General features: G+C 34.2%; 1 protein-coding gene across 18 annotated transcripts in view; it reads right to left on the reverse strand.

Annotated features, from left to right (window-relative positions):
• ROBO2 (roundabout guidance receptor 2) overlaps nucleotides 1–17,527 on the reverse strand; it is a 1,635,491-nt gene that overhangs the window by 81,660 nt on the left and 1,536,304 nt on the right. For all 18 annotated transcript variants that reach the window (XM_072806533.1, XM_072806538.1, XM_072806531.1 and 15 more), the window contains 5 exons: nucleotides 17,052–17,257; nucleotides 12,428–12,509; nucleotides 11,854–12,016; nucleotides 10,130–10,296; nucleotides 5,523–5,644 (listed from right to left, as the gene is read on the reverse strand). In XM_072806533.1, coding sequence (XP_072662634.1) covers nucleotides 5,523–5,644; nucleotides 10,130–10,296; nucleotides 11,854–12,016; nucleotides 12,428–12,509; nucleotides 17,052–17,257 — 740 coding nt within the window. The remainder of the gene's footprint in view (nucleotides 1–5,522; nucleotides 5,645–10,129; nucleotides 10,297–11,853; nucleotides 12,017–12,427; nucleotides 12,510–17,051; nucleotides 17,258–17,527) is intronic.

The following is a 17,527-nucleotide window of genomic DNA, read 5'->3' on the forward strand; positions in this document are numbered from 1 at the left end:
CTGTTGTTCTGACATCACAAAGCAAGGCAACTAAAAAGCAAAAAGTTAAATTTATGAGAGCCAAAGAGAGATGCCTTTAATCAAAACTGTCAATGTTCAAAAATTCCTTGCAGCATATGTTAAAACAACATTAAGCCGGCATTTTATAAACTTCTCTGCATTCGCTTTAAGTGAATTTATATACTGAAAGAAAGACATAACTCACAATAATAGCTTGTTAATACTGAAAGAAACAAGCTGTGTTTTTAAGAAGAACATTAAGCAGCTGTTTCCAGATGAAGAGAGTCTGTAAATCAGGGTAAATTGGTTTTATCCATGTTTGGTTTTCATTAATTAAGTGTTTTAGGGACTTTATGAAGCTAATGTTTACTATACAACATTGCCTTGCTCACTTCACTGTACACTGCTTTCTACCAGTATATTCTAATGGCCTACTTAATAACTAAATAGTTTAACTTGATTTTGTGCAGTTGCAATACATTCTTTTTCAGAAGAAAATTTGTTGTTACAGGTGGAAGCAAAAATGAAAATGCTGAACACTACCTTAAAAAAATAGGTGGGATTTTTATTGGATATGTGTTCTACACCACTGACTTGTAGAGCACATTTTGACAGGTGGTCATTTTCAAGTTAAACCATATGCTTGTTACTAGTTTTATTAACATTCTGTTTATAAGAAAGAGGGCTTTCTTTAGAGTTGATTATAATCAGAGTCTGACCACAAATCCATGGGTTTGTAGAGTTTTAAAAATTTGTATTTTCCGAAATATCAATTAAAAGGCATTGTCTTAAGGAAAAAAGTGAAATGATGAGGCAAGCTACCATCTTCCAGTCAAAAGGTTCCAACTGAGCTACAGCTCGGACTTTTAAATTTCCTGAGCCTTAGTTTTCTTAATTCAAATAATATTCCTATTACAAGGGCTTAGATACAATTAAGTGACTGTTATAAGCTAAAGAATTTAGCAAGCTTCAAGGATGCACAATGATAAAGCATCATTGTTAAGTAAGGGATATGTTTTTAAAAAGGGGTCAATATGTGACCTGAGGGTAGTGTATCAAAACGTGTACTACCCCATTCCACTAAAATTATATTTCATTAAAATGTGCAAGTGTTTACCATCAACCTTTCTATTTAAAAAAATCCATCTAAACTGAAAATTCAAAGTGAATTTTCCTTATTGGTCTTAGCCTCCTAAGGACTTATCTGGGTGAAGCTTAGTTCTGAAATTCTAGTTTGCTAATGCACACTTTCAATTTCAGCAGCTGTGATGTTTAAGGGGCAAAAGATCTGTGAAACTTTTTGTCCTTGAACAGAAACAACATGTACACACACAAACTAGAATAACCATTTTTTAATTTTTAATTTTCTTGGAATGACTTTTTTAAAAATAAGAGATTTATTGCTATTTTCTTCATGAAAGAGCCATTTCTTATCATTTTTGCCTATCACTATAAGAGCAGTCACTTTTAGAAAGCAGTTGTGGCTAACTTGTTACTTCTGGATTGTCCTTGGCAAAACACCTCAGCTGGCCCTAAGTCTACATACATAGTTTGGGGAATACATTTCTCTCCTCCAATAACCCAACTGTAACTCAAATACTAACAATGTAATACTTTATTTTTTTAATATCTTTATTTATTTATTCATGAGAGACATAGAGAGAGAGAGAGAGGCAGAGAGAGAAGCAGGCTCCATGCAGGGAGCCTGACCTGGGACTCGATCCTGGGTCTCCAGGATCATGCCCTGGACTGAAGGCGGCGCTAAACCGCTGAGTCACCCAGGCTGCGCACAATATAATACTTTAAAGAACATATGCACTTAGCAGGTTGAAAATATGATGGAAATAAAACATTTTGTTATAATTTCTTTAACGACCAACCACACCCCCAGTCTGACTTTATTTCACTACATTTATCAACCTCTCAGATACATACTTATCTCAAGTGTAACTACAAATTCATGGGGAACAATACTCTGGAATATAATTGAATACTTTTCTTAAAACAAAAATAAAAATGTATAAAAACAACTGATTTAATAATTCAACAGCCTGTTATTAAGAGGGTATTTTATAAAAGACACTCTGCTAGGAAATAACAAAAATGAAAAACATAGAATCCAGCCTCAGAGAAGTCAAGCTCATGAGAAAGAGAGATATGCAAATGAGTAATGACAAGCTTCGTGGGATACAGAGATGAATATGACAAGGTTCCTCTCTTGGAAGAACTCCCAGACTACAGACCTGCAATTTTGATCTAATTTGATTTATTCTCTTAAACTCAGTGATTTCTAAAGTGATTAACTTCATAAACATAATGACTTTGATTCTTACCCAAATAATTTCCACATTTAGAAGCAGCTTAAAAGAGGCCCCTTCAAAACTTCCAACAGAGCAGAGAAGACTTTTCAATTGAGAGTGAGGAAAAACATCTACTATTAAAAATACAATTATTTCCTTGGTTTTCTAGTTTTATATTTGGTCAAAGTTGCAGAGAGATGGAAGAGGCAAGGCAGATAATACCCCTACTGTGCCAGTGGAAACATGATGAGGTCATTATGTTCCCTCCATGGGAACAAAAGAATAGAAATCATAATAGGCAGACAACAGAATAAATCTATCCAAAATGATACTAGAAACAGAATAAGAAACAATGTAATCTTAAATAATTACTCTTAAAATCTTATAAACTTTATCTTATTTTTGTTGAAGTGTTATCCAATTTTACAACCCAAGTCAAAATTTTGATCCTGTGGTCTGGTTTAAGAAGTATCAAAATGCCCCATCTAGGACCCTATGCCAAAATTCCACCATTAACAAATATTTCCTTCAAATAAATATTTGTCTACAGCTTAAGTAAAACTTTTTAAAGTAGAAAACACAAAACACTGATTAAAGTAAATAAATTCTAATCCTATCTTTACCTATAAAGTATGTGTGAGGTATTGGGAATATTATCCAATCTGAATACATTGGCTTCCTTTTATAAAATTATGGAATTAAACTAAACAGCCTTAAATATTATTTTAGGTTTCCCTGTTCAAATATGATCATGCCTTCAAATTTCCCATATAAATGAAAACGAACGGTGATGCCTTTTCTGGTGCCTGAGGATAGAGTTAATTTTTTCTTTGATTGAAACCTCTCTCTTTAGGATACATATATGTCTGTTATGGCTCTTATCTCTGTGTCGTGTCACTGACAATTTCATGTTTCTCTCAAGTAGATTTGTGTCTCTTTATATAGTTCTCTCCCACATCTAGTACAAAACTGGTCCATGAAAATGCTTGTTGAATTGGATTTGTTCAATGGATTTATTATTGAGAGGACAATGGAATAATTCTTTCATTGTGTTTTATACGTCAAATGTAATTAAGAACTCTTGAAAAAATCTTTAATTTTTAAAAAGATTTTATTGATTTATTCATGAGAGACACAGAGACAGAGGCAGAGACATAGTCAGAGGGAGAAGCAGGCTCCTTGTGGGGAGCCCGATGCTGGACTTGATCCCAGGACCCCGGGATCACAACCTGAGTCAAAGGCAGATGCTCAACCACTGAGCCACCCAGGTGCCCCAGGAACTGGTGAAAAATAACCAATTTTCCTCTCTTAACTTCCTTATTGATGGAGTTGATAGATGGTTATTTTCCTAAAGGAAACTGGACTCTGGACTCTAAGAGTGGAAGATGAGAATCCAATTTCTTCTTAGTTGTCCTTCTACCATAATAAAATAATAACAAGAGGGACATAATTATAAATAATTTCCAATTAATATTATAATTAAAGTAAAAGATTTTCTAGGTATCCCTAACTCAAATGTCTGTGACTTAACACAATGTACAGGATCTATCATATACACAGAGGGTTTAAGGAAGTTGTGCTCTTCTAACATCTTGATACATTATGGAGTTTTAGAGGTTATGATAGAGAATTCTTAGTTATAAACGAGAAGTTGGCACTAGCTCTATTATGCACAGAGAAAAATATTACCTGGCTCTTTTCAAAACACAGACACTCACATAGACACAAACACATATACACAAATATTAGTATTCTCTAGTATGGCCAATGTGGCTATTTTTATGCTATTTGTTGTTTTCACTGCAGTGGCTATTTTGCATTTTGATATAAGTGGATAAGTTGATATTTAATAATACATGGAATTAAATATTCTTAGCATATATAAAATCTATATGACTTATATAAGTCAAATTATTAAAATTATATTCATGTTCTGATGCTATTGCATGAGATACAGCTAAAGGAATGTACAGATGATTTATTTCAATTCAGAAGAAAACTTTGTCCAATTAAAATGTTTTGTGCTCCAAATAATGCCATTAAGAAAGCAAAAACCAAACCATAGACTGAGAGAAAATATTTACAAATCAGATGTCTGATAAGGAGTTTGTATCTACTATATAAAAAACACGAATCTATAAAAAGGACATACAACCTAACATAAAAATGAGCAAAGAATTTCAATAGACATTTTTCTAAAGAAGATACACAAATGCTCAAGCATATGAAAGGATGGAAAAATATTATAGGTCATTAGAGAAATGCAAATCGAAGCCACAGGATATACCACTCTGCACCCACTAGAATGGTTATAGTCAAAAAGACAGAGGGTAGCAAGTGTTGAGGAGGATGTGGAAGAAACTGGGACTTTCAAACATTGCTGGTAGAAACATAAGATGGAACAAGCGCTCGGGAAAGCATTTTGGCAGTTTATCTGAGTATTTGACAGTTACCATTTTACTCAGAAATTCCTAGGTAGAAACCAAGAAAAATGAAATCTTATGTCAACTTGTTCTCAAATGTTCATGGCTCCCTCATTCATACTAGCCACAAAGGGAAACAAACTTCAGCTCATGAAAAAAAAAAAACAAAAACAAAAAAACAGCAAGTAAAACAGAGTATGTGATATATCTGTATGATGGAATGCGATTCAGTAATAAAAAGGAACAAAGAACTGATAGATATTATGACATGGTTGAACCTCAAAAACATTTTACTGAGTGAATGGAGCCAGACACAAAAGATCGCATATTTCATGATTTCATTCATATCAAAGGAACAGGCAAATCTGGGACAGAAAGTAGATTAGTGGTTGCCCAGGGCAAAAGCAGGGGTGATGGAGGAGGCACTGGTCATGAACACAAGGTTACACTGTCAGATGATGAAATCTTCTAAAATCAGATTTTGATGATTATTGCACAATTCTGTAAATATACCAAAACAGAATTGTACATTCTAACTCTGATATGTTAATTATATCTCAATAAAGCTATTACAAAATAAGAAGATGAAACATGACATGGTTCTATTGGAATCAGTCTATTTTTATTCTACTCTTTCACTGTATTGAATATTTTTCTCTTTTTGCCATTGATTACACCTCGATACTAAATGGTGAGGGTTTCCATTACTATTTGTTTGTTGATTCACTTTTTCCTTTTTTGGTTTGTTTTTTTCAAGTAATGAAAGAAACTTCCATTAATACTGCTTTTGAAAACTTACCGTCCATGTGACCTGAACAGTGGTGGGAGTCAACACAACTGGAGTATGAAGACGGACAATGACATCTCCTAGTTCTTTCTGTACTTGTCTATGGTCCACTCCTTGTGCTGGTGGGCTGATATCTACAGAGATAACCATTCCCAATATTTAGAAATTCCTAGTAAAATTTCAATGTATATTATACAAGCCATTATGATTAGGTCATTAGGAATAATTGCAGGGCAAAAAATTGAAACCTTTTGTGACAAAAAAACAACAACAACAACAAAACATTAAAGCATACTTGTATACTTACCATCCACGCTAGGATATAATTTGGGAGATGATATTTATCTTTACTAAAATAATACTAATAAAAGTATAATCTCTCCCTCCCTGCAAATACATTGTTGTGGAAGATCTATTATCTGCTTATTAAAGAATAAAGTATGTGCCACAAGACTTCTCTAGAAACATCAGTTTTCGAAAGATGTTGGCATATGGATGGACTTTCCTGAGTAGTTAATGGAACTTATATCTGAAAACTACTGTTTAGCAATTTGTTTTAATCCCTTGTCCCAGTTGGTAGATTGTATGTTCTTACTCCTTGACCTATTCCAGACTGGAAGTGTGGAAAGGAAAGTAATCACGGGGACTTGGAAAGAGACTTATATCACTAAAGGTTAACAAAGTGAGGGAAAGAAGGAGAAAAAGCCCACCAAACTCACACAAAAATACTTTTGACTGAAAAATTTAGGATACTGATAAAATATTCTAAAGTAATAAATTTTGAGCAGAACTTCAGTAATCTGACACATAAAGAAAAACAGTAATTTGGATGCTTTTTGGAAGTGATTGGGGGAGGGAAGGGGGAGAAAGAATTGCAATACTTAGAATAATATATGCTCAGCCATACATTGTTCTGCCCTGTATTCACCATTTCCAGAACACTAGTCTATTGTTCCATATAATGCTTTATGTTTTGTGTGCCCATTAAGAAAAAAAAAGATAAATTATAGACTCCCGTGTTCATAAACTGATATCAAATGTTGAATTTCACACAAACTCAAATCAACTACTTTAACTCATGTACTGCAGTATTCAATTGAGTTTTTTTCCTCCAACCATCTTCTAACAGAGGAAGTCTAATTCAAAATAATTTATTTTCTTAATCTTGTTTCCTCCTATTTTCTCAGGCCACAGTGCAACACACTGGCAAAAAATATTCGTAAATGAGTATCTCAGCCCTAACTTAAATTTGGTGCACTAACAATTTAGGACATAAATGAGGGCGGGCAAAATGGGTGAAGGGAGCCAGAAGTGCAGGCTTCGAGATATGGAATGCAGAAGTCATGGAGTAAAAGCCACAGAATAGGGTAGAGAGCAAACTGGTGGTTGCCAGAGGGGAGGGGGAAATGGGTGAAATAGGTGAAGAGGATTAAGAGTACATAGATTGCCGGCAGCCTGGGTGGCTCAGCGGTTTAGCGCCGCCTTCATTCCAGAGCATAATCCTGGAGACCCGGATAGAGTCCCATATTGGGCTCCTTGCATGGTGCCTGCTTCTCCCTCTACCTGTGTCTCTGCCTCTCTCTCTCTCCCTCTCTCTATGTCTCTCATGAATAAGTAAATGAAATAAAAAAAAAAGTACATAGATTGTGATGAGTGATGAGTTAAGCATAGAATTATTGAATCATAATATGATGTACATAAAATGAATATAACAGTGAATGCTAATCATACTTGAATTAAAAATAAATAAATATACATTTTTAAAGCCCCAGCACAGTAAACATAGTTAATGACATTGTAATAGCATTGTATGGTGACAGACGGCAGCCACACTTCCAGTGAGTGTGGCATAATGTATAGATAAGTTGAATCACTGTGTTGTATGCCTGAAACCAATATAACATTGTGTGTCAACTATACTCAAAAAACATTTTGAAAAAAGAAAATAAAATTCTCAAGAACCTTAGCGTGGAAGAATGCATAAAATACAAACTTGGCATTACATGCAGCGTATAATGAAAGCATTACTTTTATTTAGTATTTGGAAATTATGTCAATAATTCACAAATTTGATTTTAATTAAAAATAGGATTAAAATACTTTAGATCTCTTCAACTGTTTTCCAACCCCCTGTACCAATTTGAGCAAAGCACAAATTTATCTCATGACTCGGAATGTATAATTGCTGTTGTTATTTGGAAAATGGATAATATAAACAATAAAAAAATGAGTGAAACAATTGGGACACAAATAATGGGAACTACACTTTGGTGACTTTTCTCCCCAATCCCACTGTTTTTCATTCTTAACATAAATAGCAGAGCTAGTTTTACTTGATCTAGAAAAAAATATTATTAATATTATCATACTTCAACCTTCGCTGACACATCTATGGTCTACTGTGATGGTGATGGTACAAGTATTTCCTGCCTTGCTAAAATAAAAGATTTCTAAATTCTGCGATATTTAATATCTTTCAAAGTAAGACTTCACACAGCAAAGTGTTCTTTGAAAAAAAAGTTCTTTGCAGAATGCAAAGCTGCTGAAAGTGTCAAAAAATGATCCTGACATTCAGACACAAAACATGAGTTTTCCTATTAAATATTTGTTAAGAGAACATAAGTCTTTTGCTCTATATAGTCTCTCAACTGGAACAAGCCAGATCACAAACAACTTTTCATTAATCTTTTTTGACCTTTTCACCAAGAAGTTATTTTATGAGTCAAGATACAGTGACTGGCAGAGTTACTGAATGCTCAAGAAGGTCTGCCGGATATAATCACACCCAAAGTCTTCCTCACTCCATTATCTTCTGCCTTCCATCACAGCTACACACAAAAACTGATTGTTTCTCTCTACACTGGCGAAAATGATCTTGGTACTATGATTTCTTGAGTTAAAACCCTATACATCTTCAAGTCCCATAATTTAATTTACTCATTAAATTCAGACACACTAGAAGCGACTGGATCCAAGCAAGGTAAAATATAACCAGTTTCAGATCTTCAAATTCCTTGTTGTACTTTTTCTTTCTCTGGAGACAGGTTCTTTACCTACAGGCCCTTTATCATCATGGAAAATTAATCACATTACTGCTTAGAGAACAATAGCAAGTGGCATTCCCTCCTCCCTTGACTGTCATCATGTCAGCAACGTTCCAAAATCACGTGGTGACTATTTCACTGGATTCCTTTAAGGCGCCCTTCTCTGTTATAATAGCGTGCTAGTTACTATCACTGAACTACATTGTAATTATAATAATATTTTTATGGCTGTATGGTGCTTTTCATTGCATAAAAATACTACTTTGAATTATATCTCGTTCAAAGCCTTTTACAAATAAGAAATAATTAACCCTTTCTCAAGAACCCTGTGGGAAATGGGTTGTAACACATAATAAAGCCACGATGTCGATTTTATTAATTTCTTTCATCTACTAGTAGGGAGGGAAATTATAATGCAGCATCCTGTATTAACCCCTCGACTGCAGTGATTTTTTAATTTGAAGATTCAGGCTACTAAAGATGAGAAAAAAATCTTCTGTTTTGAAATTATAATATTCTGGATGGGTTTCTTAATGTTTTTTGTTTCAATTCAAGTTAGTTAACGTATAGCGTAATGTTAGTTTCAAGCGTACACTATAGTGATTCCACACTTCCATACATGACCCGGTGCTCAACACAGCAAGTGTCCTCCTCAACGCCCATCACCTGTTTCACCCTCCCCGCCCCACCTTGCCCACCTCCCACTCTGGTAACCATCAGTTTCTTCTCTGTAGTTGAGCTGTTTCTTGGTTTGCCTCTCTCTCTTTCCTTTGCTCCCTTGTTTCAATTCTTAATTTTTTTTATTAGTCCAAAGTAATGTATATATCAGGAGGAAAATTGGATTTATTCCTTTCTGAAACAAATTACCCCTTTAAACATCTGGCTTGATTAAAAACAACAACAACAACAAAACCAAACCAAACCACCATAGGGATGCTTGTCAAACTTGAGCAGAAGCATCTCCTGGAGGGTACCTTAAGACACACTGTTGGGCTGTCCCCCTCCCCCCCGAGCTTCTGAGCTGGGCCCAAGAGTCCTCATTTCTAACGTGGTCCTAGGTTATGCAGATGATACTCCTATGGGAGCTCTGCCTGGAGACCCACTGTGCTATAAAAATAGAATTCTTGAACAATAGGAATCATTTTGATTTCCCTATCTGGGCACTGTATCCATTAAAGATCACTTTTTGCTGTTGTATAATTAATTTCAAAGAAGGAGACAGGTTTCTTCCTTTTGACATATAGTTAAGCCCTAACTTAGTTGATTTATTATGTAAATGTACCCAATTTTTTGTTTATTATTATTATTATTATTAATTTATTTTTTATTTTTAATTAATTTTTTTTTTTTTTTTTTTTTTTTTTTTTACTTAACAGACCCTGACAGCTCTGGGAAGAGGACACATTCACCAAGGTGAACAGCAAGTTCCCTTCTCCTTCCCTAGATCAGGTATAATGAATCACTGTAACAAGTAATGCAGACACATTTATCTTTCCTCATGCAATCCCTCTGTTCTTAAAGATCTGCTGAATACCTCCTTCCAGAACCAGTCCTGTTTACAGCTATTGAACTTACCTTGTGTGCGCACAGGATCTGACATGGGGCTTGGGTCGCTTAGACCTTGGGGGTTGATAGCTCTGACCATGAATAAATAGATCGTATTGGGCCGCAATCCTCTCACTGTATAGAGCGTGGTCTTTACATGGTTTGCCACCGTCTGCCAGCTATTGCTCACCGATTGGCTGAAACATGAACAGAACACTCATTTAAAGAAGAGTCACAAAGGTACCGGCAATGGAGTTGGGTTTCAATGACAAAAGTTAATGGCTGAAAATTAAACACACACACGCACAACACTTGAAGTGTTAAGCCCAATAAATGAAACATTTGGATGATTTCGGTTTATTCAACAACAAAGCCGAGCCCACCTAACGGAAGTGCCATGCACAACAAAATTAAACTCAGCCCAGGAGATGTGACAGCCCGTTGCTAATGCACAGCAGCCCACTAAATGAATACCTGTAAAAGGAACAGAGGCCAAGATCACAACATCAAGTTTATACAATAAATATGGTCCTCGTAAATGTATATATATATACCTTGAAAAGAATTAACCTGTAGAAAGAATAAATGGACTACAGAGTAAATTATGCCAATACATTTTCCTGTTACAAGGTGTGTTTTCTTTTGCATCAATTCCACATGCAATATTATAATAGAGCCTTCTAAAACTACATATCTGTAAAAGAAGAAAGGAAGCATGTAAGGAATATTTTCCTTTGGTCACATTTTTAATAAAATTGTACATTACATAGTATGTCATTTCTCATCCTCAAATGGTGTAATACCTCTGAATCTAGAAGTGGAAACCCCTTAATAGCCAGCTATAGATGGGATGCCCATTTAGAAAATTTGTCTAAGGTCAAATGCTGCTTTTGTTCATAAAGAGGAGAAAATGTGATTTTTCCAGGGCTGCCTTTTCAAAAGTTCTTATACATCAAAGCATGAAAATTATAGAAAACTGTATTTTGAAAGTTGGAAATGACATATTTGTTGATCACCTTAAATTAGATAATGGAAACCTAAAATGAAAGTAATGACTTGTCCTAATGTTTAAAAATGACAGTGGCTATCACTATCTTAATAGTGGTAAATAAAAGAACACTGAAACGATACAAACTTCATTTTCCCATTTGTATAAGTATTTTATCAAATTCTCATGACATTTGCTAATTTATATCTATATCTTCGAATTGACCACCTTTTTTTCAAATAACAATTGGATGTATCTTTTCCTTTCAGGAACCAGAGTGTGGTTTTCCACTTTTTTCTTAGGCATACCTAATAGATGTATTAAAATATATAGCACAAAAGAAATGGAATTATTTTAAGTTCTGCTCTAATTATTAGAAAGCAAAGTTCAGGGTTCCATGTCTCAATAAACAATTCAGAACTTTAAAAAGTGCCCTGCCTAATTAAATTATTTTCTGCCTACTTCTAGTGACAAAATTCTCATCTTAAATTTTTATGACACTCAGGGTAAGAAAGGAGCTAAATGATTATGTCATGACCTAGACCCCCATAGAGTTAGGCATGGGTAATGCATATTTAATCCTATAATCAAGTTATTAATGAAAAAAACTTAAAGTCTATTCTTGAATAAAATCAGATAAATATTTAAAATGCAATGTTGAACATGTTCTTAAGATAAAACAGCCAGATAGCTCATGTGAGATTTTAGGATATAGGAGCTAAAGTAACCAGTCAATGGAGAAAAAAAAAAAGGAACTGTCCCATACCTGAAAGCCTCAATGATATATGCACTTGCTGGAAGGGCTCCAGGGGTACCTGGTTGCCAGGACAAGGTGACACTGTTCTTAGTAACATCAGTGACCTGTGGTTTGGATGGTGGCCCTGGTAGGTCACTTAAGTCATAATTTTTACTGATTGTTGCTCCAGATTCTATAGAGGACAAACAGAAAATGCTTCATTTCTGATTGCATAAGATTCCATAATACTTAAAAGAAGGAAAATAGTCTGTTAAAGAATTTGACCTAGACGATGAGTTACTCATTGCAAAGAACCAAATGTACATAAATGAATATTTGCTTTTGCTAAATTTACTGTTTTCTTTCATGCAAGATCACTAGAATTGCTTGGTCTTCAGATAGTGAAAATAAACTTATCAAGAACAAATGTATCAAACTGCATATATGCATTGTTATGTGGAGAAATTAGAAAGTGGTACACGACTAGTTTATGGATTCAACGAATTTAAAATCTCGATCTCTCCTTCAATTGACATTTAATACTGAACTAATCACTCAAATGGGCTCAAGATTTCTTCTATTGAGATAATTCCCAAGTACTTACCTGTCACATCCAGCACAGCACTCCACGAAGTCTCCCCACTTGAACTTGTAGCCACACAAGTATAAGTACCAGTATCAGAAATCTAGTGTGCAAAAAAGGGAAAGAATTCAATTATTTTAATTAATTTATAGAGTAATTACTCAAATCTCAATGTGGTAATATTTAATTTCTTAAAATGTGATATATCATTTAGCTGTCTAAATTGTTCATTAGAGTCAATCGTATGTACACATAAAATATTAAAATCAACTCATAATATTATTTTATTCATAACAGGAGTGCAGTGATTTTTATATTATATTTCTACAAGTCTAAATGTTATTTGTCTGGTAAACTCTATTTGTCTGTCCCTCTTGCCTCCATAATACCTTTATCTTCCTATAACTACATTTTATGATGGGGCTTCACTGTGTCAGAGTTACATATGGACAAATCAGGTCAGAACAGATTTTTTCAGAATCCTATAAATATTCAGAGATCAGTAATGCAAAATTGCCGTATCTTGAATACATTGTATTTCAATGGATAAAATGTAGTAAAGAGTAAATAAGCCCTGAGATTACACTTGACTTTAAAAAAAAAAAAAAAAAAACATGGAGAAGAGTAAAGGAAAAAAAAAAAAAAACAAAACTAAAACTCTCCCTTTAAATAGATTAGTATTCTGGGGCACCTGAGAGGCTCAGATAGTGATCCCAGGGTCTGAGGATGGGATTGAGCCCCACATCGGGCTCCCTGCTCAGTGGGGATCCTGTTTCTACCTCTCTCTCTCTCTGCCCTTCCTGCTGCTTATGCTTGCTCACACTCTCTCTCTAAAATAAATAAGTAAATAGATCAGTAGTCACTTATATTTAAATTTTAGTAGCACGACAAAGAATGCAATAGAATTATATCATAAACACACAAACCATGTCATGGAAATCATGGAAATTTAGAGCTGAAAGGGACCATTCAAATAATCTCATGCATCACTCTTTAAAGCATACTTCAAAACTGTCATTTCTTTGATCACTTCAACTATTTTTGTTATTCACTGAAGAGCAGCAAAAAAAAAAATTTTTTTTTGCCTCAAAAAGTGACATTTATTCAAAGAAAAAAAGAAGACAAAAAATGACAAGATGTTCATCCCTTGGCTTCCTTCTCTTTCCCCTCCTGCTCCTCTTCTGCTCCACAGACCAATGTCCAGGTTGGGCAGGACCCCCAAAATTTTTAAAGTAGTTGAGAATATAATCAAGAGCTCTCTTCTACAAATGTAAAAGGTATACATTTCTGTGATTAAATTTTGGCAAAAGGTGCAAATCAATAAAAAAATGCATGTCAAAAATCTTCCTTGTGTTTGAGTTCTATGGGCCTATAGTATAAACATATTTATTCACATTAGTTTAGGGGTGAGGCTGGGAAGAGAAATTGATGACCAAACTGAATAAGACAAGTCATGTCTAGACATAAGTCTAATTGTTGGTGAAATATGAGGGTTCATGTAATATAATATCTGCTGAATCCCCAGTGTAAGTGTAAGTGTACTGATGACTCAACCTTCCACAACTGATTCTCAGGTAAATCATTAGTGCATGGATGTTACTGCTTTGCCACCATTTTAATTGATTTTAAATGTCATTATGTATTTTAACTTGAGTTTCAAACTGTACTGGCACATCGTTCTCTGCCATATTATCTTCATACAATTGTCTTCTATTATCCAGCGGGATGATGGGGGATAGCCATTGTACAGAGCCATTCTTTCAAATGAGGCTGTGCATGCATTATAGTCATTAGAAATCTCTCCATTTAAGAAGCATCACTCACAAACTAAATATAATGAGCCAAGGTTGGATTTTAATGTGATGTTCATTTGAATATGGTCTGTGAAAGAGTAAAGAATTTGCATTTTATTATAGCTGTTGAACTAAAATGTAGCACTTGCTATTATGTGCAAATGCTGAAAGGAGAGTATGTAGGTAATGCTTCTTAACTGCATCTCCTTGTCATTGTGTAGAGACACAGTCTGACATTAGCTGTGGTAGGTAGGTTTTAATGAGTATTGGAATATTCTACTTCTCAAAAGATACAGATTCAGTTACCAATTAGCTGGACTATGAGAACACAGTGTTCATCACATTATTTTCCCCTCTTGCATTAAGTACCAAAAAAAAAAAAAAACAAAAAAAAAAAAAGAAGAAGGAAAGAAACAGTGAGACACAAAGGAATTTTACCTACAGAAAACTATCTTGACTATACATGTGAAGTAATGTAAACCCCATTTTTATCTCCCTTTAAAGACTGTCATCTTACAAAAAAGGAACATTTTCATATTGGAGTTTATTAAAAGCCATATCAAAAGCTGAAATATCATTTCTAAAACTCACTCTTTGATCACCATCATCATCACTAACATTCATTTTTATTCCTTTAACTTTTAATAATTTATTTTCGAGTCATAAGTGCTTCATATCTCTTCTCTCCCTCTTCCTTTATCTTTAACCAAGTGTTTTAAAAAGAGATTAATGTGCTGGCACACTCCATCACCTGCTTTTCTCCTTGTTGGCTGCAGACAAGCCCCCAGGAGCTTGCATCTCAGAGAAAGGATTCAGAAGCCTGACACAGGGCTCGAAGTTTGTTTGACATCATCAAGCACCCACCTTTAATTGCTTCTTTCAAACACTACTGGGGATCTTGACTATTCAAGCACACCCTTTAATTCAGTAGTACAGTGAAAATGCATTAACCTCCATGGCCCAAGTCTGCCTTTAGCCCAAAGAGAGAGGTGAAAGTGTTTACTCAAGGAGAGTTGGCATTAATTTTTTAATAACTCCCATTTGTTCAAAGAAGGTTAACAATTAATTTAGAATCAATAAAAAGACAGGCTAAACTCTGTTTTAATTTCTTTATCTTTTAACTAAATTTGACAGCATTTTTTTCTATTCATAGCAATGATTAATGCCTATGTCTCAAAATTAAAATGAAAAAATTATATATTAATTTTATTAACAAATATACAAGTTAACAAATTTTTGTGTACTTTGTGTGTATATGTACATACTAGAAAAGAGTTCTTTTTTTTTGTAAATGTCTAGGTGATACACTGATGAATACCAAATAAACATGCAATTAGAAATATATTTGTATTTTAAGAGAAGAAATAGTCCATGTTGTAGTTATTTGAAAATATATGTAATGAAAAATATTTTATCTTCCTTCCCTATTTGAATAGGAAAATTCAACATTGTTTTTCTGCTGTTTTTTTTTAAATCTTAACTCCCAATTTCTACCTACATACCAGATTCTACTAATTGTTCTTCCGCTAAGTCATTATTGATTAATTTTTCTTCATGAACTATTATATCAATCATCTTAATTCTGGCTCACATTCCTAATCTTTTGACTATGCTAGTAAACTCTTCAGCTTTAACATAGTGATTGCCACATAGAGGGGAGACTCTACATTTTGCTGAATGATATGACTATACTTGTAGAGGGCAGGTGGTCCTCATGATATCATTCATCTGGTATTCACACTTTGTGTAATCAATCCCTTACCTTGAATGTGTGTGGGACCTGTTGACTTGCTTCTGACCAACAGAACATGGCAAGGGTGACAGGATGTCACATTTGTGATTTTGTTACAAAAGACTGTAATGCCTGTCTTTCTAGGAGACTCCCTTCCTCATTGACTTGGAGGAAGTAAGTAGTCGGAATGAGTATATTAATAGGCAAGGAACTAACGGCAGCCTTCAGTCAACAGCAAATAAGACACTGAGGTAATCAATATGATAGCCATAAGGAACTGAATGTTGCCAGTAATCATGTTGCTCAGAAGCAAATCTATTGCCAGTCTTCGGATGAGACTACAACTCTGATACCTGATTTTCCCTTTGTGGGACTCAGAAGTGGAAGACCCCACTAGGTCATGTCCAGACTCCTAACCCCACAGAAACTATGAAATAACAAATGGATGTTGCTTTAAGCCCCTAAGTGTTTGCTAATATTGTTAAATAGCAATAGATAGGTAATACACTATTCAGAAATAGGCACTTGAGCAGCTTCCGAAGTAAGTTTAATTTGTTAAATTGGCAGGAATGGTCACCATCTTCTGTTAAAAGAACAGCAATGTCCTTGCCCACAGGTTTAAATCAAAACTCCACAGCAACTTAACCTTAAATGTAAGATTTTCCACCAACTAGCCAAACCTACCTTTTATGTATTCAGTCTTATCTCTTTAGTTTTTTCACATAATAGTTTGGCCAAGCCATTTTATCCACATTTCCTTATAAACATCCTTTGTTCATGACAGTAAATTAGAAGCATTTGACACTTTTAAATTACTTTAAATATCCTATTACCATCACCAACTTAATGTGTTTAAGATTTTTAGCTTTATCAAGCTAAAAATATGTATGAGTTGGAATGAAAGAATAAAAAATTTCTAGGTCTGTTATGAACTTATTAACAACAAGGACTTTCCTTCTAATTTCAATTAATCATTTATAAAATAAAAAATAACATGGCCAATAATAAAAGGTAGAGCAACTGTGCTAGTATGGAAGATTTTAAGTTCACAAAGCAATTTTTCCCTAGGGCAATACTTAATTTGAGATGAAGATCCAAATACAAGTCAAGCATTACTTACCCGTAAATTCTTAATCTGCAATGTTCCTTGTTCTTGTATAGTTGCTCTTGAATCTCTACCCAGAAAAGTAAATCCCTCCTTTAACCAGCTAATTACAGGAAGAGGATCCCCAGTAGCTTTACATTTCAGTAATGCTGTACCATCAACTGCTAGAGTTTGGTTTGCAGGGCCTTGTAGAATTATAGGTGGAGGTCTATCTGTTAAAACTAAAAGATAAAGATGGTTTAATATATTTTAAATTCTCAGAAATTATATAGGTTATATTATACTATTAGATATTATATTACATCCATATTAATTATAATTTATTCTGCATACTCTATGTCCATTATGTATCTATTATCTATACATACTATACATACATCATATTTACTGGGGACATACTATTACTTATAGTTTACTCTGAATTACCTATAGTAGATGACAATAAAATAAATTCTGACATTATAATAGTGTTGAAAGTATTACTCATATTA

The sequence above is a fragment of the Canis lupus genome, chromosome 30 (genome assembly GCF_048164855.1).
Source record: "Canis lupus baileyi chromosome 30, mCanLup2.hap1, whole genome shotgun sequence".
Lineage (NCBI taxonomy): Eukaryota > Metazoa > Chordata > Mammalia > Carnivora > Canidae > Canis > Canis lupus.